The sequence below is a fragment of the Amborella trichopoda genome, chromosome 12 (genome assembly GCF_054954075.1).
Source record: "Amborella trichopoda isolate Santa Cruz 75 chromosome 12, AtrichopodaSantaCruz75HAP2 v2.0, whole genome shotgun sequence".
NCBI classification, from domain to species: domain Eukaryota; kingdom Viridiplantae; phylum Streptophyta; class Magnoliopsida; order Amborellales; family Amborellaceae; genus Amborella; species Amborella trichopoda.
Window position 1 is genome coordinate 41,874,596 of NC_142347.1, and position 23,427 is coordinate 41,898,022.

Here is a 23,427-nt window from a genome sequence, read left to right on the forward strand (position 1 = left end):
CCTTTTTTGCCCCCTACTCATCCAATAAATGTGGAGTAGGGGATGTTGAATATGGGAATGGACATTTATCCACACAAGTCAAAGCATAAGGAATGACCAAATTTATCCAGGACAGAGGAGAAGATAATAGAGAGAGAGACTAATTGCGTTGATGAAGGTGAATGGTGATTCTTTTTTTTCATTCATTTGGTCTATGAATGGATGCAAATGGATAGTCATCTGAAAGCAATTGTAACTAACGGTTTCGATGTTTTTTTACTATATTTTTTATTTTTAATTTTTAAATAATTAATTTTTTTTATATTCATGATCTCCATGTTAAAAATTAATTATATATTATCTAAAAATAAAGATCAAATTAGATTTAAAATATATATTTATTGCCAACCCCGCATTTCTACAATATCTGGTTTGGCCGCCGCAACTAAATATTGTTACATGGGTTTTAAAAAAGGAAAAGGTTTATATGGAGCCGAGGCTCTAAACAATCCAATTGGAGCTTACCTCAAAAAATTTACTAGAAGAGGTTGTTTTGATGCTCAAATATCCTCAAATTGATCATCTCGACATCAAGATGCATGGACATGAGAAAAACATGGATTTCAAGTTTTCGAAATAATATAGTTTGAAATGCTTCTTTGGACCGTCATTGTCAAGATTTTCAAGTTTTCATAGATATGTCGATTTACACTATTTTTTTAAGCTTTAAACTTTATAAATAAAGATGAAAATATATGTTAAGGCTATCATAAAGATTTTCAGTATTGAAATATTTTTCGACACTACGCTCTAATTTGATTGTTTAGAGCCTAGGCTCTATAAAAACCGCACCCCTTGTAGGATCACAAACTAACAAAATAATGTTCCAAAGGATTCGAAACTCCCGCATGAGCATACTTTCTATTTACTCCGTCAAATAAAATCTAATCTAGGAGTACTTTTAGGATCACAAACTTTGGGAGTGTAACATAACCCACTATGCACTTGAAAAAGTAATATCTCAGTATTGAACAGAGACTGTTCAATTCATTGAGGGTGAGATCTAAGTGCTAAAAAAAATTAAAATTTTAAAAAAAAATTAAAAAAATAATCATCCTACAATTTTTAGATTTCCCAATTTAATCAATTTTTTTTTATAGATTTCTATTAATCTTTTGATTAATACTTCCCAAACTTTTACATTTCAAAATAATCATCCTCTAGGTTTTTTTGCATGAGAGAGTAGATAGATAGTATCTGCTCCCATGGGAGTATTCTATATGCGTTTAAATAATAGGGAAAATGTACAATGAGACCATTTACTTTTAGTAATAAGGAAAATGTACAATGAGACCATTTACTTTTAGTACAAAGTTTTTACAATTAATTTTGAACATTGGATGTGAAATTACGATGGATGCAATTACTTCATTGACCAAGCTCAAAGTTCAAAATAAATTTTTTCGAACTTTGTGATATACGGTCCAAGAATATATCATCAGATGTACTATTTTTAAAATTTGAAATCCTTTTTTTTTTCTCATGTCCATGCATCTTGAAGTCAAGATGATCAATTTGAAGATATTTGGACATAAAAACAATATCTTCAAGTGAAATTATAAGGTGGGCTCTAATTTGATTGTTTAGAGCCTCGGTTCTATATAAAATTTTTCCTATCCTTTTGTTGCCACATAAATTAGTGCTCCATCAGGTTGAGAGAGAGAGAGAGAGAGAGAGAGAGTTTTGAACAGGTACACGAATTATCAGTAGAATAGTGTGTGTGTGTGTGTTTTTTGAATAGGTACACGAATTATCACTTGATTGGGTCTATGAACCTCGTGCATTTTGGATCATTAGATCAAGTGTTATATGTTGGACCATCGCTGGACGGGTTTGAATTCCTGAGCACGTGAGCCGAGACGAAGTGAGAAACCACGTTAGGCGGCGTGTACCTTCCGCCACCGCTAGGGGCAAAAATGTCAATTATCAATAAAATCATTTCTTCCCAGTTACGAAATCGTGGCCGGATGTTTCCCATCATTTTCCTCTCTTGTTATAATGCTGACACAAAGAGCTGACGTATGACTTTATGACAACCAAAGCACACATCTGACCCTCTATTCCACATCCAACGATGCTTACTCTCTTTCTTTCTCTCTCTAAAACTCTCTCTTTTTCTGATCTTTGCAATATATTAATTTGTAAACTGAACCTATATATAAAGCCACACGCGGAGAGGAACGAATTCCAAATCCAGTTTCTCATTTCCGATTCTCTCTCTCTCTCTCTCTCTCTCTCTCTAACTCTTCTGAATCTAATGGAAGAAGCTTGGGTCAGTACTTCTCTTGGATTGGATCTAAATACGGATCCTCATCGCTCTAATGAACTAAATGTAAGCAAAACCCAATTCATTCCTTACCTGAACCATCAATTATCTACATATCGTGTTTACTGATATAATATCTTTTGAAACAGTTGGGATTGGAGTTCAATTTCATGGACCCCCAAAAGAAGACCTCAACAAGCATAAAAGATGAGGTAGCGTTAATTTCATACATTTTCGATATATTTTCCGCTTTTCGAATCGAAATTCGGATGTTTTTTTCTGTGAGATTTGATTTAATGTTTTTCGCTCTAGGCTGGGGATCTTGAAGCCGAGTTGAAAAGAGTACGCAGAGAGAATGAGAAGCTGGAAATGATGTTGGGGGTGATGACAGAGAATTACATAACTCTGCAAAATAAAGTAGCCCAGTTAGCGAGGGAAAGGGAGGAGAGAGAAGCAACCACAACAAAGAAAAGGAAGGAGGAAGCTCTCCATAACACAGATAGCAGTTCAAGCGAAGAAGAATCCTGTAAAAAGCCAAGAGAATCAGCTAAAAAACCTTGTGTTTCTAGGGCTTATGTGCGCACTGATCCTTCAGACCATAGCCTTGTAAGTATCACCATTTTCTACAAAAACAAAGTAGCGGTTTTGGAGAAGGCTAAAATTGTCATTACAGGGTAGTGGCTATCTTGATAAAAAATAGGAAGACAGGGGAGGATAGAACTTCCCCTGTAGGAGGACAAAGAAAAGCTTTCTTTCTATACATTGGGTGTCGTTTGTATACAAACCTCGGCTCTAACCAATCAAATTAGAGCCTACCTTCAAATAGTGTCGAAAAATGTGGTTTTGGAAATCTTAGTAATAGTCTTAAAATATATTTTTATATTTATTTATAAAATTTAAAACTTTAAAAATAGTGTAGGTCGTTACATTTATAAAAACTTGAAATTTTAAAATTGATGGCTAAAAAATACGTCACAAAATATACTATTTTCAAAACTTGAAATCTATTTTTCTTTTATGTCCATGCATGTTGATATCGAGATGATCGATTTGAAGATATTTGAGTATCAAAACAACCTCTTATAATGAAATTTTTGAAATAAGCTCAAATTTGATTGTTTAGAGCCTCGATTCCGTATAAACTTTTTCCCTTATAAATTTAACTTTGGGAAGGGTAAAGCAGTCATTTCTTTTGGAACAGTTCAGATATTTATAAAACCATACGGTTTTTTTATTACTTATTTCATGCCCCTTCTAGTAGGTCAAAAATAAAAGTCAAGGAAGAAAAGGTCCGCATTTTCTTAACTTTTCCACGTAAGATGAGGATCGTGTGTTTGGCATTCGCCTTGTACTATTGAAGTAAGGTGTACTATTAAATTTTCGAACATGTAGCTTTCGTGTTGAAACCTTAAAGTTATGTTCAACTCTATTTATAAAATTTTAATTTTTAAAAGAGATGCGGATCAGACAAATATGTGAATATTTGAAAATGGACCATCTAGATAACTAATTAGAAGATGCATGTTTTTACGATTTGAGGTTTTTGGTTTTTTTATTCTTTGCATCTATACATCGGAACCTGAAGATCAATTGAAAGATTTTCCAACTTTGGAATGCCAATTTTTACGATTTTTTGAAGTGCATATTACCTCTATAGTACAAGGCTGCGTCTGTATACAAAATTTTATATATATATATATATATATATATATATTGGGATGAGGAAACAGCTCCGCTTTATGCTGAAATTTACGAATTTGCCCCCCTTTTGAAGCTGGTCCCTTTCTAAAAATGACCAGTACAATTTCCTAATGCATATATGATTGGCTCAGGTGGTCAAAGACGGGTATCAATGGAGAAAATATGGGCAAAAAGTTACAAGAGACAATCCCTCACCTCGAGCCTATTTTAAGTGCTCCTTTGCACCTCGCTGCCCAGTTAAAAAAAAGGTACAATCTCTCTCTCTCTCTCTCAATTGCCAAAAAAAAATAGTTTTCTTTACCAATACTTATTTTAGAAATTATGGTTCTCATGAATATTATGTAAAAATGATATTCTACTCATTTGCTCAATATTCCTTGATTTTTTTTTTTTTATATTACTAGAAGTAGGTTCATGTCTAAAATAAATTTAGAACAAGAAAGATTAGTTATCTTAATTATAAAGGGACCGAATTGATAAAAGGCGGCGGCTTAGTGATTTTATATTACAGAATTCGAACCATGTGCATGGTATTCTTCTTTTTAGTAGTTGGAACACAATTTCTTTTTAGTAGTTGAAATTTGAAACACTATGGTCTTCTTTTTCTTTTTCTTTTTTATTTTTATTTGACAAAAAGTGACATTTTTTTTTTCATTTTTATAATACTTTATGTCGACTCCTACCACTAAACTACTTCAAAAGGAAGATCTTATTTTGACAAAAAGGATCGTGAAAACATTAGTCTCATAGAATCCAAGAAATCAAAAGTTTGGTACATGTATCTGATGCTATGGCTCATGCATTAGAGTTCTGATTGTTATGGTTATGGATTTTATAGGTGCAAAAGAAGGCGGACGATCCGACGGTCCTTATGGCAACTTACGAAGGGGAGCACACGCACCCGCCTCCTACACCACACGATTTGCTGACTCCTTTGACACACAACTTGCCCGTCTCTTTGCCTTCAACAGCTTTGCCAGTGTTTTCCGGTGCAATTCCTAGGGAGGCTACATTTCCTGTGATTAAGCCAAATTTTCGGAAAATTGGTCATGGTTTCGAAGAAAAGATTGATAGTGTTTGTGATTTCCCGCAATTGTTAATACAACAATTGGCTTCTACATTGACAAAAGATCCTAATTTCAACACAGTGTTGGCAGCTGCCATTACAGGACATACATCTTCACTTGGCATGTCACGAAGAGATCCATGAAATTTTAATGGTTGGAAATTACAAATCAAATTTTGGTGTAAATACAAATTTAGAGTGAACTATTTTGTTAATTGTGGTATAAAATGCTGCGTTTAGCGTCTCACCTTCATTTCTAGCATATACGAGTGATATTGATGCAAATTTGTACGAGTGACATTTTGATGCAAATTTGAAGCTTCAGTGTGGATTGTTCTCCAGCAAGAGGTTCATAAAATACCATAATTAAGCACTTATTTCAACGTAAAAAATATCATATACAGCATTAAATTAACATTGTTCTCCAGCAAGAGGTTCATAAAATACCATAATTAAGCACTTATTTCAACGTAAAAAATATCATATACAGCATTAAATTAACATTCGTTCCAAAAGCAAATGGGGAATTAAATCGCTTCTTCCATGATTGGATTTTTCATTTTTCATAATTCATAACGTTTATAGGTTACTCTTAGGATTTAATAGCCTTCGTAGATGCGGAAACAAAAATCCCAAGAGTTGGATCCCACCAAGATTGTATACAGTATCAAAACATATACATCATAAGGGCACAAAGATTTACGTGATTCTCTCCAAGAGGGCTCCATAAGCATGATAAACTAAAATCCAATATACCTGAAAGTTACATCAAATATTTTAGGACATAGTGTTATCTCTTTAATCCTCGATAAAATCCAGTCATGGCATCACTTGTAGATCTCTTATCTTTATTCTACAGCTAAACCACTGCCCAAAACCCTATTATATAATCCTTTTTAGACACGCTCTTCCGATTGGCACCACCTGCTAATCTCTCATCTTTATTCTCTAGCTAAACTATTGTCCAGGAAGTGATCAATCTCTATTCCACACCTAAACCACTTTCTAGGAAGAGAATCTTGAGATCAACTGAGACTTTTTCATCACTAAAAAAAAAACTACAAAAATTTCTGTGGAACCGTTTATTTACAAGAAACCAACCCCTCACTCTGCAAGGGCTAAAAATTTCTGTGGAACCGCTTATTTACAAAAAACCAACCCCTCACTCTGCAGGGGCCTATTATAGTGTTTCTCTCCATAGTAAGTTCTCTTTTCTTTAAGGGTGTATTTATTCGCAGGAGAGAAACTTCAAGAAAGATAATTTTCCTAATACTGTAGCAGTTATGTGTTTGGCTGCACAGGTAATGGGAACTCAAACTTTTCCCAAAGTTTTCTTTGGCCTTTTAAAATGAGAAAGTTTTAAGTGCCTTGGAGGGGGCCTAGGAACCCAAATTCTCCGAACGTTTTTGTCGATTACTGCTCCTGGCGATCACTATTCACTATTAACTATTTAAGACATAACACATATTATATATATATATATATATATATTAAATACTATATTTAGTATACAAATTATATTTCAACAATATTTAATATATAATATATAAATAATATATTACATAACTTTAGATAATATATATAATATAATACATGAAATTGGTATTATTAATATAAAATATATTATATTATGTTATATATATCATATATTTTATATTTCTATTGTTAATATATATTTGTTATCAAACACAATTACCCAAAACTTATCTAACATTCCAGTAAGTTATCAACCACAGTTGATCAAAACTTCTTTAAACTTTTCAGAAGATACATTCCACTTCCAAAGAAAGAATAACTTATTCTTTTCAGGGAATGTTTATCTTCCAGCTTACAAACACACCCTTAGGGGAAGCATTCCCTCTCATAGCCTTTCACAAGACTCCCCTGCCCCCCCCCCCCCCCCCACCCTTAGGGGAAGCATTGCCTCTCATAGCCTTTCACAAGACTCCCCTGCCCCCCTCCCTCTCTCTCTCTCTCTCTCTCTCTCTCTCTCTCGAGGAAGCTACTTTTCCCATGTGGTAATCCAATTAGGGTAAACATACTTTTTTTCTCTTTGGTTTTTTATTTGTTTAAGGAAATTTATCAATATCAATCTCAATCGCACATAATATCAGATTTTTTTATGTGGGTGATTTTTGGATATCACCATATCCAACAATGTCCACATTGATATCATAATCACGTGCTCACCATAGTAACATCTATTGTATAGTTTTATAAATTCTTCGTCTTTTATTAAATAAATTCTTTTGGAATGACAGTGCTTCCCATCATATTTCTCCTCTTCAAATAAAATACATGCATACTTTGTCATGTGCTTTTCTTCAATTGAATATATAAACACTAGCCTTGCACTGAATCCCAAAAGTTCGATCCCACCAAGATTGTGTATATATCAAGCTAGAAACAAAATAGGCGAGAGAACGAGAAATAAAGCATGAAATACACACGCAACAAGAACACAAAGATTTATATGATTCATCCCTAGAGGGCTACATCTACGGACATGGAAAACTAAAATCCACTATGCCAATTGAAGTTACATAAAATATTTTGGGATGTAAAGTTACCTCTTTAACCTTAGATCTCTCATTTTTATTCCACAATTAAACCACTGTCCAATAAGAGACTGGTATTTATTCCCCAGCTAAACCGTTGTTCAAAAAGAGAACCTTTAGAGCAACCCAGACTTTCTCTCACTAAGAGGAGAAACTATAAAAAATCTAGGGGAAGCATTGCCTCTCTTGGACAACGGCCCATGCCTCTCTCTCTAGACGAAACAATCTTTCACATATAATGACCCAAATAGGACACACATATTCTTTTTTTTAATTTATTATATATATATATAAGGTTAGGAATCCACACTAAATAAAAAACTTCCCATAAATATTACATATATCTTAAAAACCAAAAGATATACTTAAGAGTCCTAATTTTTTTGAACTAATTTTTTTGGATTTCTATTTTCTTTAAAAAAACTTATTAACATCAATCATTATCCCACATAATATCGTATTTCCTTATGTAGGTGATTTTTAGATACCACCGTCTCCAAGGATTATTTGGAAGGGAGAAGGATTGTTCCCAAGTTAAAAAGTACCGTTACAAAATTTGAAAGGCTTTCTTTTCTCTCTTTTTCTATGTTTCTTGCTGACTACATATGCAAAAGAAATTTTGTTTGCTTGGTTAGCAATTCCAACATATTTACAGAAGGAAAAATTTTATACAAGTGTCAACCTTTTTATTTCTTTTCTTTCTTATAAAGGTGTCAATTTCAAACTATAGAATTAACGCTTACCTCAAAAACCCATTGGAAAATATCATTTCAACACTGGAAAACATTTCAATTGATCATAAATATATTGAGTCGTGAAACTAGTGTATGATGTAGCACATTATCTAGAGCATCATTTCCTAGATTTTCAAAGATTTATAGATTTTTTTGATTTACACCATTTTTAGAGATTTAAATTTCATAAATAAAAATAAAAATAGATTTTTAGCTCACTATAAGATTTCCAGCATCCGAACTACATCTTAGGTTAGTTGTTTATGGTGGAAGCTTTATGTAACCACACCGGTACAAAATAATTACACCCAGTTTAGAGGTACTATTTAAGAACGCCATTATTCCATTGAAACATGCACGAGGAAATAAAGAAAACCTTGATTTTCACATGTCTTAAAACTACACCTATAGTGGAGTTGTTGGGCCGACTAAATGGAACCCTCGTGTTTAATGTATAATATAGGGCCGACTAAATTACACTTGATTTATTTATTTATCATAATAAAGCTTTATGTAATAACTTTGATAATATCTCCATCTCTAAGCAAAAGACTTGTTTTCTCGGTTAGCAATCTAACATATTTACAAAAGGAAAAAGAGCCTGTATAGAGTGTGAACCTCTTTCTTTTGTTTTCTTTTAGGAACAAGGTGTCAATCTTATACCGTAGAACTAAAACCCACCTCAAAAACCCATTGGGAAATGTTATGTCAACAATGGAAAACATTCAAATAGAATATATTGACCACATGTTGTATGAATATAAAAAAAGAAAAAGATTTTGAGTCTAAAAAATAGTACATCTCATAACACATTATCTCAACCATCCTGTTTTAGATTTTCCAAGGTTTATGATATATTCGATCTGTACCATTTTTAGAACATTAAATTTATAAATAGAAATAAAAACATTGTAAGATTTTTAGCATTGAAATTGCATCTTACTTTAATTGTTTAATGTGGAAGCTTTATACAAACCCCCCTTTACGCAACAATTACACCCAATTTGGAGGGTACTATTTAAGAAGTGGAAAAATTGTGCAGCTTCATCCACTTCTATTCCTGCCAATCAGGATGATGCCTCTAACTTAGAAAATGAAAAAACGACCTTGTTTTAAAATTACCTTAGTGGAGTTGTTGGGCCGTCCAAATGGTACCTTTGTGTTCAATATATAACGGATGAGGTTTCTATAGGCTTAGGCTTCATGAAAACAAAACAAAGCCTCACCGCAAATCCTTGTCTAGAAAGTACTTTTGGCGACAATAATCTCTGTGATGGCTCTAAAATCATTTTTCAACACCGTCAATAAATTTTGAAACAAAAAAAATAGTATAGATCTTGTAGATCTATGAAAATAGACGGTCTAGATAATTTGTTATAATATACCCTATTTTTATAGCTTGAAAATTTTTTTTTTTTTTTCAAAGTCATATTGATTAAGTCGAGATGATCGATGCAAAAGTTTTTCAATGCTTGACTTGCAATTTTTGATGAGTTATGAGGTGAAGATTTACTTATTTTGATAGGGTTGCAGCTCTATCAAACCATTTTCTATATATAATATGAGTACCATTACATAATCTTTTATAAATGTTCATGGCTTTAGTGAGAATTATATCTGACAAAATTTACTTATTTATCACGATAAGGTCTATGTAATAACTGATAATATCTCCATCTCTAGCGCTATTTTAAGGCTTCCAATGAGCCGTCGAGTCCAAGTTTTGGACCCATAAATTGACCCGGATCTGGTGCGGTCGTCAGGTCCCGGGTTGGGTCTGGGTCCATTGTCACCACTATTCATGGACTTCGTTAAAAAATAAAAAGAGGAAAAAAAAAAAAAAAGTGGCAATGACATTTCTTATAAATAGGCGCTTTTTCTTTTGGTTATAGTGGAGAGATAAAAAATAAAAATAAAAATAAAAAGTAAAAGGGTGTGATTTGTATAAGATTGGAACCTTAAACAATTAAAGGTGCACCCCCAAACTTTGTCATGAGATATAATTCAAGCGTTAAAATTACTTCCTATGGTGTGAGAATCTACTTTTATCCAAATATAGCTCAAATCATGCTGATCTATAAACACATAAAAACCTTGAAATTGGACAGTCTTGATAGTCTATTACAATATTTTAAGACTTGAAATATCTCTTTTTCTTCATATCTATATATCTCAATGTCGAGATTATCAATCAGATGTTTTTCCAACATCAAAAAAAACATTTTGGATTTCAGAGGTGCACCTTCTACATTTTAAAATGTCAACTTTATTTAAATTTTTTTCAAAAGTAAAATCTTAAAGAAAACGTGTCAAATTTTGTTATGAGAAAAATTTAGTTTGTTTTTTTTTTTTGACCATGTTTTGCCATATACATTGTTCTCACGAGTATGACGGATTGAGTTTGAAGTTGGTTGGTTTGTGACTCAATTGAAACATGAACACTTCCTTTGACGCTAATCATAATTATCTTGACAATTATCATAACTATCTTGCACATGTTGGACTCAAACTCATTTTGGTATTCTTTTACTCATGTTTTCGTGGTTAAAGATATATTAGTTGTAGCATTTTGTGAAGTGGAAACTCCTTTGGCATATTGAGCTGCATTATTAATTGAGATTTTTTTTTTGGCTGTCCAGAGTGGTAGTTTTGGGGTTGGTTGTGAACGAGTATTTGGTAATTTTGGTGAAGAATGATCCAAAATCTATAGAATCTAAAAGTAGAATAATAGGAACATACGAGGGGTGTCGCAGGGTTTTATTGTGAAAAATAAATCATTACTTTAAAAACCCATCAGAAAATGTAGTTACAGCACAAAAAATCCTATGATCACCTGAAAACTATGTTACATAGATGCGGACATAGGTGTCTATCTAAGACACACATACAAGTGTTAGAAACATGAACCCCAAAAAATGACATGTAGACACTGTGAAAGGAAAGTATACATGCTCTATCAAGTTAACATGGAAGGTGTATATTATAATCAATATATATGGGAACGGGACGTACAATATCTTGTATTTTATAGTTTATGGTAAGTCTGGATATAGTATAGGTATCTATGATTTACTTATATTTTTGTTATATTTGTATATATAAAACAAGCTTGTATGTTCATATTCATTAATGGACATTGAGTTTCTTCTGAGAAACCTAAGACTTCTTACTGATATCAAAGCCAAAAATATCTTTGTTGTGTCCATTTCTGTTGTTAGTGTCTACCTATTTGTGAGCTGTTGAATCGGTCTCCAATATGCATTGAGTTTTGTTGGCTTTTCCAAGTGTCATTCTGTTTTCTGGGCTATCTTGATTGTTCTTCTGTCTCTGGAGAAAATTTGAAGTTTTTTTCAGTTGCTCAAGCATACTCTATTCAAATCTTCTGTTTCTGAGGCTTATTGACTTACTATTGCTTGAGCCTGCCATGTTTTATTATTCCTATGTGCTTGTTGATAAATCAATCTGAGTATGCACTTGAAGATCCAATTGCTCATTTCCGCAACTTAATGTTCAAACTCCAGCTGCTCTCTCTCGCAGCATCTTAAGTTTGAGGGCAAGTGTGAAAGGAAAGTACATACTGTCTATTAGGTTAATATCGAATGTCCATATTGTAATCAATATATATATAGGAATGGTAGGTACAATATGTTGTATTTTATGGTTTATGGTAATTCTGAGTATAGTATAAGTATAAGACAAATTTATATATTCATATTGATTAATGGACACTGAGTCACTTCATAGAAACCTGAGGCTTCTCACAGACACGACACATCCGTACAATATACAAGTATCTACATAAATGTATACGTATATATATATATATATATATATATATATATATATATATACACACACACACACACATACACAGACACACTAAAATCTTTATATAGTTCACATCTGCATTTACACATACAACAATTCACCTAATACAATAATATAAAGCATCCAAAAGATAAAAATAATTTAATTAATAGTCCAAAAAAGGTTACTTTTGAATCTGAATTTTATTTATCAAAATTTATTATAGATCAAGCCAAAGTTGCATCGTAACAATATGGAAAGAATCTATAACGTATTAGCTACTTATTAATTCAAAATGTTGCATCCTCATTTTGTGGCTAATGAAAAGAGTCCTAATCCATTCATCCAATATACAAGCTTTTAAGACCAGTAACGACAATTGTTAGCACAAGGCGATATATAATACAATTCATGCTATTAATGGCAAAAAAGATGGAACAATAAAGATCTTACACGGCACCAGGCACAACAAAAATGGATGAGAAAAAAGTTGAAAAAGGGTCATATACATCTACTGGACCATAACTTGGAAAGGGAGAAACTAATAGTCCACATGCTTAGAGAAAGAAAAACTAGTGGTCCACGTTTGTAAAGGAAGAAACTAGTTGGGGAGCGTGAAACCTTAAAAAGTTTCATAATAGTTGAAATAAATCGTATTTTTTATTATAATAACAATGATTTATGGAAAGCTTAATTTAACAAATAAAAAATTATTATTATTCATTCCAAACTATTTATTTTATTTTAAAATATTTGTTACTCTTAAAATAAAATACTCTTCAAAGAAGAATGGGGTTTCTAAAAAATGAAATGTCACTTTTTTTTAAAAAATAATGCGTCTAAAAAAGGGACACGGTAGTGGACACTTAATAGAGGAATCATATGCATGTCTAAGAGTGTCAACATATGTGTCGGTGTCTATTAAATGCCGACACATGGTCACACCACACGACGTGTCTAAGTTTCATAGCTTAAAAATATTTAGTGTAATTATAAAATTTGAAGCTCGAAAAATTTGCAGATCCAACATATATCTGAAAGTAGTTGAAAATAAATAGTTTACATAATGTGTTACAAGATGACTTGTAATTCATTTTATGTAGATCTATAATTATCAAAGTCAAGACAATCAATTTGAGGGTTTCCTGATGTGGTTTTGAGGTGTGGCTTTACTTTATAGCGTAAACCCTCGGCCTTATATAAACTTTTTCACTTACAAATTTTGTGGCACAGAGATGTAGGATTAGCTCATAGGAGAGCTTAAAAGTCAATTTTCACTTAAATTGTAATTGGTTAACACTAGTCTAATGGCATTTAAGGGATTTGGATTCCGTGGGGGCCTACACGTAATCAAGTAGAATTTCAATATGTGACTTAGTGCATTTGATTTGTCTATGGTCTATATTTATTGTTATTTCTTGTAAGTCGTTAACGCCAGTCTAATGAAATGCAATGGATTTGGATTAGGTGGGGGCTATATGTAATCATCTAGAATTTCAATATGTGACTTAGGGTATTTGATCTATGGTCTATATTTATTGTTAGTTTACCCTTAGTTTAAGGAACTTCGTGGAAAAGGAAATAGATACCTATTTCTATTTAATTTTGTATGGTGACATTCAATAGTTTAATGAAACCTGAAACATTATAAAATGTTTTAATCACGGTTCACTTAAAAAAAACCATGTCTCCTACAACAACAACAATATATAAAATTTCTATTGCGCGAATAAATAACACACTATCAACCTTGAATGAACACAAAAATTCAACCAATTCGATTGGCTATAAATATTGATAAAAGATGTCGAATAAAATAAGACGTACCTTACCGAGACCTATCAGCTTTTACCTAAACCTTAATAAATCAAATGCTATTTTCATATATCCTATTTTACACAAGATATATAAAATTAACTTGATCTCATCGATGAAAGAATAACGCAAAGACCAAGAAAAGTTGAGGCGACGCTCGTGTTTTCTCATTGCAAAAACAACTTGGAAAATGACATTCAAAATTTTAATTCAATCTCAATGTCTTCACCGTATGTTGACGTTTTTTTTAGAACACATCTTCCTAAAACCAGTTTCCTGGAGCAGTTCCTTTTATCCAAGGAAGTGTTAATGTAAATTAGAACTTCCACTTTCTGGAGCTGGAACTCGCAGTTATCGAACATGCTCTTAGTGATTGATAGCTTTCTTTTGGAGCATCCTCAGGCCCTGGTATTACTGTTTGGCACTGTCGTCCACCAAATTTTATTTTTCAGTTGTTGTTTCATGATCTAGCACAACTGCCCTATTATAAGGTTGTATGATAAATGTGTTTCTTTTTTTGTTTAATTAATGAAAAAAGGTTAGGGGCTTTCTCCCCCACTGACTTACCCAAAAAAAAAAAACTTGCATTTGGTTCAAAAAAATTACAGCTAAGGATAATCATATGCATTTCACCTAGCCAAAATAAATAAATAGGGAAATTTACGTATGGACTGGGTAGAGATGAGGAATTACCATATAGTTTGGATCATATCGCATCAAATTCCAAATTTATTAAGTTTTTTATTTCCAATTAACCATTGGTTCAAAAACTGAACTTTTGAAATCGCCAAAAAATATAAAAAAAATGCACTTGAGTGGTCCAAAAATCAAAATTTCGAATTGCTTGGGTAGTTCGAAAATCCACCTTCTGAACCACCCAACACACAAAAAAAATGATATATTTTAGTGGTTGGAGAGTCTAATTTTCGACTACTAGAAAAAAAAAAAAAACTACCATTTTGACGGTTTGAAAGTCCAACTTTCGAACCGTTTAAACGCATTCATTTTTTTGGTGATTCAGGTAGTTGTTTACTAAGCTTTCAAACCGCACAAACCAAACACATCAATTTTTTATATTTTGGGTGACTTGAAAGTTAGTCAAGGGTAAAATGGAAAGAAAAACCTCAAAAAATAAGACCTCAACGTAGTATAACCTGAATATGGGCCATGCGGTAATATCACATCTTTAAACCTTAAAGTTCTCAAAAAAAAGAAAAAGAAAAAAAAAAGAAAATAATAATAATACATTGGAAAAGAACTTATTTGGGACCTGATTATTATTGACCTTGCTTTCACATCTATAACTTCTTGAAAATTAATAAGAAATCTTTGAAGTTGAGATTCCGTACAGAATTTTACTCCTCCATGCCAATTAACCACCTACATACATGCCTAAGTTCATGTTTTTACCTAAAAATAGGTCCTTAGCTAATAGGAATATTTACCAACTTGAACAAAAGTGGCTCATATCTATAAGACTAACACAGTTGTAGCTTGTTAGTCGTTTTCCTGACCGAGGTTCAACTTTAACTTTGAATCCAATGCTTAATGGTGGAAAATAACTTTTTCTAGCCATGAGCAGGCAAGTGGAGAGAGAGAGAATACCATTCACAAAACAAGTGGGAGAGAAAGAGTAACATTCACGAAAGCAAAAAGTTTATATAGAGCTGAGGCTCTAAACTATCAAATTAGAGCCCACCTCAAAAATTTCACTAGAAGAGCTTTTTTGATGCTCAAATATCCTCAAATTGAACATCTCAACATCAAGCATGGACATGAGAAAAAAATTAAATTTCAAGTTTTGGAAATAGTACATCTTATAACTTTTTTTTGGACATACAATTTTCAAGATTTTCAAGTTTTCATATATATATATGCTCGATCTATACTATTTTTTAAGCTCTAAATTTTATAATTAAAGATGAAAAAATATCTTGAGGCTGTCACAAAGATTTCCAGGATTAAAACCACATATCGTGATACTATTTGAAGCTGCGCTCTATTTTGTTTGTTCAGAGCCTCGGCTCTATACAAGCCATACCGTTCACAAAACAAGAGAGAGAGAGAGAGTTTTGATGCATTGCATGTGGTCATCTCTCGCACCACTTAATGACCAATTGTATACATGGCATGGTCATCCCTCGTGCCACAGAGTTGCGACAGAAAGAGAGTTTTGCTTCATCGCATGTGGACCTCTTTCGAACCCATTACGGACCACTTGGGTTCATGGCACTGTTACCCCCCTCCTACCACCGAGAGAGAGAGAGAGAGAGAGAGGTCCTTCCCATTCCTTTTCACAAATTATAGCCATCATGAGATTCATCGAACAGACCAAATTTGAAGTCACTCCTCCAGCGATAAGAGAGAAATGCTGAAAATGCCAAGTCAAAAACGGTGGAATCATGAGTTAGAAGGCAAGCTGCAATCTAAAACATACAAGAACATTTTCATGAGGACCTCATTCAGTTCGCTGGAAGTGGGTGTCCCGGGGAAATGCCTCTTCTGGAATTGGTATCTTTTGAAGTTGATAGACAATATAATCCTGCTGATTTTTTAAATCTATCATGAACACTGAGTTTTTCAAATGATCTTCAACAAATCATATTTTTTTAATGGAATTGATATTAATCTATTGTCTTTTTTTCAAAAAAAAAAAAAACTTCAAAAAGAACTTCTTACTATCTTTGAATTTTGGTTTAGAGTTGAGCACAATAAAAGTGGGAGTACTTTAAAAATCTTGGTTTAACAAAATAATTCCATCCAAAATTTTCACAAATATTTTCCCTTGAAAAAACTTGTATGAAAAAATACAATTAACAAATTCTCTACAATAACAGTCTATCAAATTTACCATATATCTCAAATGTTAGGTAGAGTTAGATGAATGGTTATCCAATGAAATATCTTCTTCTTTTTTTCCCCTCTAAACAAAGAGCGTCATTGTAAAGAGCAAGAAAGTGATTAAGTGACAACTGAAGATTTAGACAGGTAGGCATTCATGGTGAGATTCAAGTATTTGGATTTTCTTATGCATTTCGTTGCCCTCATTACGTATACAGAAGTTTATTGAATTTCATTTTTTCTTCTTTTTTTTCTTAAATTTCATTGGTGTATACAAACAATATTATGGACGGGTCAATATTTCACATTTTTGGGGTTTTGTGTTTCAGTTAACTAGAAGAGTGATTTACATATGGACCCTAAAATTTTAGGTAAAGCACAAAATTCTCTACTAATAGGTAAAAATTACAAAGAAAGTCGGTCAACTCGCGTTCTTTAAATTTTTTTTCAAAATTACCTCTCGGTCAACCTAAATTTTGATGATTTATTTTTTAGCCTTTTTAATTTTTTTGTTAGTGGGACAATGGCCCAAACTTTAAGGCACTGCCCTATTAATATAAAAAATAAAAAATAAAAAAACAAAAATCAAAATTAATAAGAGGAGATAACCTCCAAAAGTACGATAACAAAGATGATGAACTGAGGTGAGAATCCCTACTTCGTAGAAAGATCAACCAATACTCCTGAAACACAAACAATCTCTGAACCTCGAAGATTCCGCACTAGCAACAAGCTCGAGGCCACGCTAACCACTTAATGCAACAAATGTGTACTCCCCCTTGGCCCGAGACCCGACTACTCACCACCACACCACAGCTCCATTCCTTCCACAATAAACACACTGCTGGGGTTGGGATGACATACCGGATACGGCCCAAAGAATCTCGCTTTGCCCATGGTGGCGTCCGAGCGTTGGTGTAACCAGCGGCCAAACGTAGGGTTTAAAAGATTTGGAAAGTAAATCTATGATATGTATTTTATTGTCACAATAAAACAGGCATTGTTATTGTAATTATTGAAAATTTAGAGAAAAATGTGTTAAATACTCCTATAGTTATACTATGGAATGGCGTAAAATTATTGTTCAATAGTTTTTATGCGAACATACCGGTGGTTTAAAAAACGGATCGGTGGCCTGGATCAGGCACCGCAAAAGTGAATCGACGATCCGGATCAGGAATCGGTTGGATTAAGCTTAAAAAAAATCTAAAAAAATTATTAAAATTCATTATAAATGTTGTCTTTTAGGAATCCAATAAGAAATCGGGGTACTACATTATTAATTTTTATTTTTTCATAAATATGTGAATATTGAGATGTTTTTGCTTTGTATGAACTTATTTTGACTATTAAATTTACATCACACAAAAAAAAAATCATAGAATTATCATGGATGAAATATATAATCATAGATGGACTATAATAAAGAATTGTTTTAATCGATAAAAAATGACCACCAAAATCTCGAATTGGTGGAGAACATTATATACTGAAATTGAATTTGTTGGTTTACATTTTATAATTATTTTATTATACAAATAATAACAAATCCAACCTCTTATTTTTTTACAATAAATATTTGTTGTATTACTTTTGATCTCTTTTTTTTTTTGACAAAACCTTTTATTTCTTATGACAATAACTTTTTATTTATTTATTTACAAGAAATGCTTGTCATATTAGTTTTTTTTTTTTTAACGAGAACTTTTTTTTTTTTTTTACAAAGAATACTTGTTGTATAACCTTTTTTTTTTTACAAGAACCTTATATTTTTTTACAATAAACTTTTATTTTTTGACAAGAAAAAGAAATTTTGTTGTATTACCTTTTATTTTTATTTTTTTTACAAGAATCTTATATTTTTTTTACAATAAGCTTTTATTTTTTGACAAGAAATTGTTTTTTTGTTGCATTACCTTTCTTCTTCTTTTTTTACCAGAACCTTATATTTTTTTTAACAAAAATTATATTTTTTTATAAAAAATTTTTATTTTTTTTGTAAAAAAAAATTATTTTGTAAAAAGGAAAAAATTAATTTGTTTGTGAAGGATTGATGACGCCTGAGGTCACTCAATAATTATATCATATTTCTTTCTGAGCTATTACCTTGGCGCAATTGTCCTCCATCGAACCCACATAACAAATTTGGTAAGGATAAATAGTCTTCTACTACCAAAGCTAGTCGTACGCAAAATGCACGTAGTATGGGTTTGTGATGGAGCACGTGTTTTTTACAATGGGTACCCATATATGAGGTTGCAACCTTAAAATGTAGAATCACATATGCACCTCAAAAATCCATAGGAAAATGTTGTTTTAATGTTTTCAACCGACTAATTGATCATCTAGATATCGAGATGTATGAATATTTTAAAAAAAAAAGATTTTGAGTTCCAAAAATCATATATGAGGTTGCAACCTTAAAATGTAGAATCACATATACACCTCAAAAAATCCATAGGAAAAGGTTGTTTTAATGTTTTTCAACCCACTAATTGATCATCTAGATATCGAAATGTATGAATATTTAAAAAAAAAAGAAATTTAAGTTCCAAAAATAGTACATCTTGCAACACAATATCTAGACTGTTTATTTTCAAGATTTTCATATGTTTATAGATCTTCTTGGTTTTAACCATTTTTGGAGTTTAAAATTTTATAAATAGATATGAAAATAGATTTTGAGATAACCCTAAGAATTTTTTACACCAAAATTACATGTTATGATAAAATTTGGAGGCGCACCTTAATTGAATTGTTTAAGGTTACAACCTTATAGAAACCACACCCTTTGAATATTATTCTATTTTTTGAGCCAAATTCGAAATATTCTCTAACTTCCCTTATTTTTTGTGTTAAGTATTTTTGAACCAATTTTTTGCCTCTAACTTTATAAAACAAAATTGATTTAGTTCATATATTTTAACTCACCGATATATTGCTATTCCCTAACTTGCTTAACTTTGGTTTCAACCACTCGTCTGCATTTTTAAACGTAACAAAAATACAATTGAAATTTCGAGCACAAGAGTTTTTCTTATTTAGGTAATTCAGGTAACAAAAATACAATTGAAATTTTGAACACAAGGAGTTATTTTTGGTGACCCCAGTCCCTTTACCAGAACTAGAGTTTTTGTGTATTTCAAAACGCTAGGAGTGACTTCTGTGATACCCCAATAAATGTCGGGCTCAATTGTAATTGACTAAAACCAGACAAGACGAACCGACAAGGCAAGCCCATACGTTATAATAAAAAAAGAATAAATAACAAAGTCAAATAAAAATATCATCGAGTCAAAAATGAGCGCGCCAAACACTCACTCTTGACTTCTACTCCCAGTTGACGACGGTGAACTTGATTTATAGAGAGAGAAAGAGAAGAAAGAGATCGAGGGAGAGTTTTAGAGAGAGATCCTCGACTATTAAATGCACCGTTCCATGTCCACTGATACACGTTTAGTAGCTTCAGAGCCTAAGCATCGACGAAGCCGCTCTATGAGGGCGACGGTGACGCTTTAACAATGACGATGGCACGCCGATGGTGTTTGTTGTTTCAGCTCTCTCTCTCTCTCTCTCTCTCTAAAATCTCTCTCTTTTTCTCTCTCCTGTAACAACGTTCTATTTACTTAAAGGTGTACAGCCCAAGTCGTCGCCTTTGCTGAAGTCTTCGAATTCATGCAACTGTCATGAATCCCCACTCTTTTATTGGCATATCCATTACCCAAAAGGCCAATTCACACTTGAATTCTCTTCTTCCCTCCAACTCCATGATTCTTTATTCTGAATTCCACTCTTTGTAGCGAGAGAAAAACCAAACCTAAATGCAAGTTGCTTACTTCCCCTCACCAGCAAAGAAGGAAACTCAAGCAGCGGTTTAATGGATTCCCGTCACCATGTTTCGGTCCAAGAAAAGGTGCATATTTTAATCGCAAGATTCAATGTCTTTGAACTCAACATTACTGTAAAATTTTGTAAAAATTGTAAAATAAAATGTTTTCATTTGTGCAGGTAATGGATCTTGAAGCTGAACTGGAAAGAATGAGTAGAGAGAACGAGAAGCTTAATGTTATGCTCGGTCTCATGAACCAAGACTGCAATAGCTTGAGGAGTCGATTAATGGAAACAGAGGTTGCAGACGGTGACAATAATAAGGAATCGATGATACCCCGAAAGAGAAAGGGGGCCATTCAAGTTACAGAGAGTAGCTCAAGTGAAGATTCAAACAAGAAGATGAGAGAATCGCCGAAATCGAAAGTTTCGCAATTTTGTTTGAGAACGGATCCATCGGATACAAGCCTTGTAAGAATCGCTTCAATCTCATTCATGGGCTCATTGAATTCGAGATCGAGAGAGAGAGAGAGACAGTAATCCAAGAGGATTTCATTGTGAATAGTTTAGTTAAGAGTGTCTGTTGAGTGAGAAAGTAAGGAATTGGGAGGATTTAGAAAGTTGGATTGTTTTAATATTTTGCAGATACTGAGAGATGGGTGTCAATGGAGGAAGTATGGGCAGAAGGTTACAAGAGATAACCCTTCACCTCGAGCTTATTATAGGTGTTCCATGGCTCCTGGTTGCCCCGTTAAGAAGAAGGTATTTCTCTCTCTCTCTCTCTCTCTCTCTCTCTCTCTCTCTCTCTCTAACTCTAAATTTTGGTGCTTGCAATCCAATTTTGCAGGTGCAAAGAAGAGCAGATGACAGCTCCATTCTAGTGGCTGCCTATGAAGGGGTGCACACTCACCCTTTACCTACTTCATTGGATGCACCTGATGGTTTAGAGTCTTTAGACATTATAAGACCAGAACCATTAGCCTCTGCACCATCCACACCCTTTCTTCCTTGCTCCTCTATTTCTCTCTCTAACTCCTTCCCCACTATCACTCTAGACCTTACTCAAACATCCCTGAACCAAGAAGGCCCAAGGCCTGAAAGGGAAGCTCGAGTTTCATCAAATTACAGCATTTCTCAGCAGCTATTAGTTCAAATTTTGGCTTCTTCTTTGACAAGAGACCCATCTTTCACAACTGCACTAGCCGATACGATTTCGAGGAATTTTTTCCGTAAGTGATGAAGAAGAAGATGTTGGTTTCTATTCTCAGTGAGAGATTAGCACAATATTGTTTGTGGGTGTCTTCCTCCATGCTTAGAGAGCAGTAGTCGGTGTGCTGTTAAGTTGGCTAACCTTTGAGTGATGGTTTCATGGATGCTTTTCAAGTAGTGATATTACATGGAGAAGAATATCAGTCTGTTGTGAACTTCATTTTCTCGTCTTGTTCTTATTTCAAAAATATGGGATTGTTTACAACGAAAGCATTTACTTTTTATATGAGGAGGTCACAATCATTCTTATACCTATGATTTTAAAATGGGTGGTTGTAAGAGTGCTATTCATTGGATACAAAATTCCAAAAAAAATCTTGGACTTCGTGACTCACCCCAAACTATCCAATTTAACATCTGATGAGTGGAACTAGTTGTGACATCTATGTATAAAAGGTAAATGGTCTTTTTGTAGACAATCCAAGAAATATATACAGGAATACTATTTACTTTTGGTATAATGAGATAACAACTATTATAGACCGTAAGATGTGAAATCAGGTGTTAGAGATGTTTCATAGACTAGGCATGCAGCCCAATATAAAATTTCACGAATGTTAAGACACTTTAATCCGTTGAAATTTATATCCAATGACTAAAAATGATTGTGAACTCCTTGTACCAAAAACAAACGGTCTTATAGCATACAATCCTATTTGTTTGGGAAAAGTATATAATAAGATCATTTACCTTTGGTACAAGGTGATTACATTTAATCTTAACCATTGGATTTGAAATTGGGTGGCTGCATTTATTTCATTGACCAAGCTCAAACTTTAAAAGACATCTTTTCGAACATTGTGACACACCCAAGCTATCAGATTTCACATCGCATGGCTATAAGTAGTTGTGACCTCCCTATACCAAGGTAGATGGTCTCATTGTATACAATCCCATTTGTTTGATGGTAGTTGGCTGAAAAAATATAGTCCTTGTAAAAAATGAGAGTTAAGCCTCAATCTTTCATCGTTGATAAGTTGTCGCTAGATGAGTGACCTGTGTCTAACCAGGACTAAAGTCTATTGGTTGGTTAACTAACGAAGCCCAAATGTGAATAGTGGATAAGGCTTTTAACCACTTTGTTACTTTTTTCAGTAACTTTTGACATATCTTTTCTATATGGGTGTGATTTGTATTGTTGGATTTGGTGCCATCCAAAATCACCCATATAAGAAAATCCCGTATTATACGGGATTGAGATATCCCCATATTATGTGGGATTGAGATTGATATCGATAAATTTCCTGAAGGAAATAGAAATCCAAAAAGGATTAAGACTCTTGGATATATCTCCTGGTTTCTGAGATATATATAATATCTATGGGAAGTTTCCTATTTAATGTGGACTTCTAATCTTATATATATGCAATGAAAGTATAGAGAATTTGTCTGCCCAATTTGGGTCACCATATGGGAATGGTGGTTTCCTCTAAAGACAGAGGGAGCAGAGCTTTTTATGCATAAGATGCAATTTCTTTTTAGAAAAGAAAGCTTCTTATGAAG

The 23,427-nt window shown here is 33.0% G+C and overlaps 1 protein-coding gene across 1 annotated transcript; it reads left to right on the top strand.

The window, feature by feature from the left end:
- Positions 1-2,195: 2,195 nt before the first annotated feature.
- LOC18447048 (uncharacterized) lies at positions 2,196-22,029 on the top strand. Its single transcript, XM_006857150.4, has 9 exons — positions 2,196-2,371; positions 2,455-2,517; positions 2,618-2,911; positions 4,138-4,254; positions 4,845-5,213; positions 6,311-6,373; positions 20,836-21,126; positions 21,301-21,417; positions 21,503-22,029. Exons 1-9 carry the CDS (start codon positions 2,297-2,299, stop codon positions 21,890-21,892), a joined length of 1,779 nt encoding a protein of 592 aa, XP_006857212.2. The 5' UTR covers positions 2,196-2,296; the 3' UTR covers positions 21,893-22,029.
- The last annotated feature ends 1,398 nt before the right edge of the window (positions 22,030-23,427 follow it).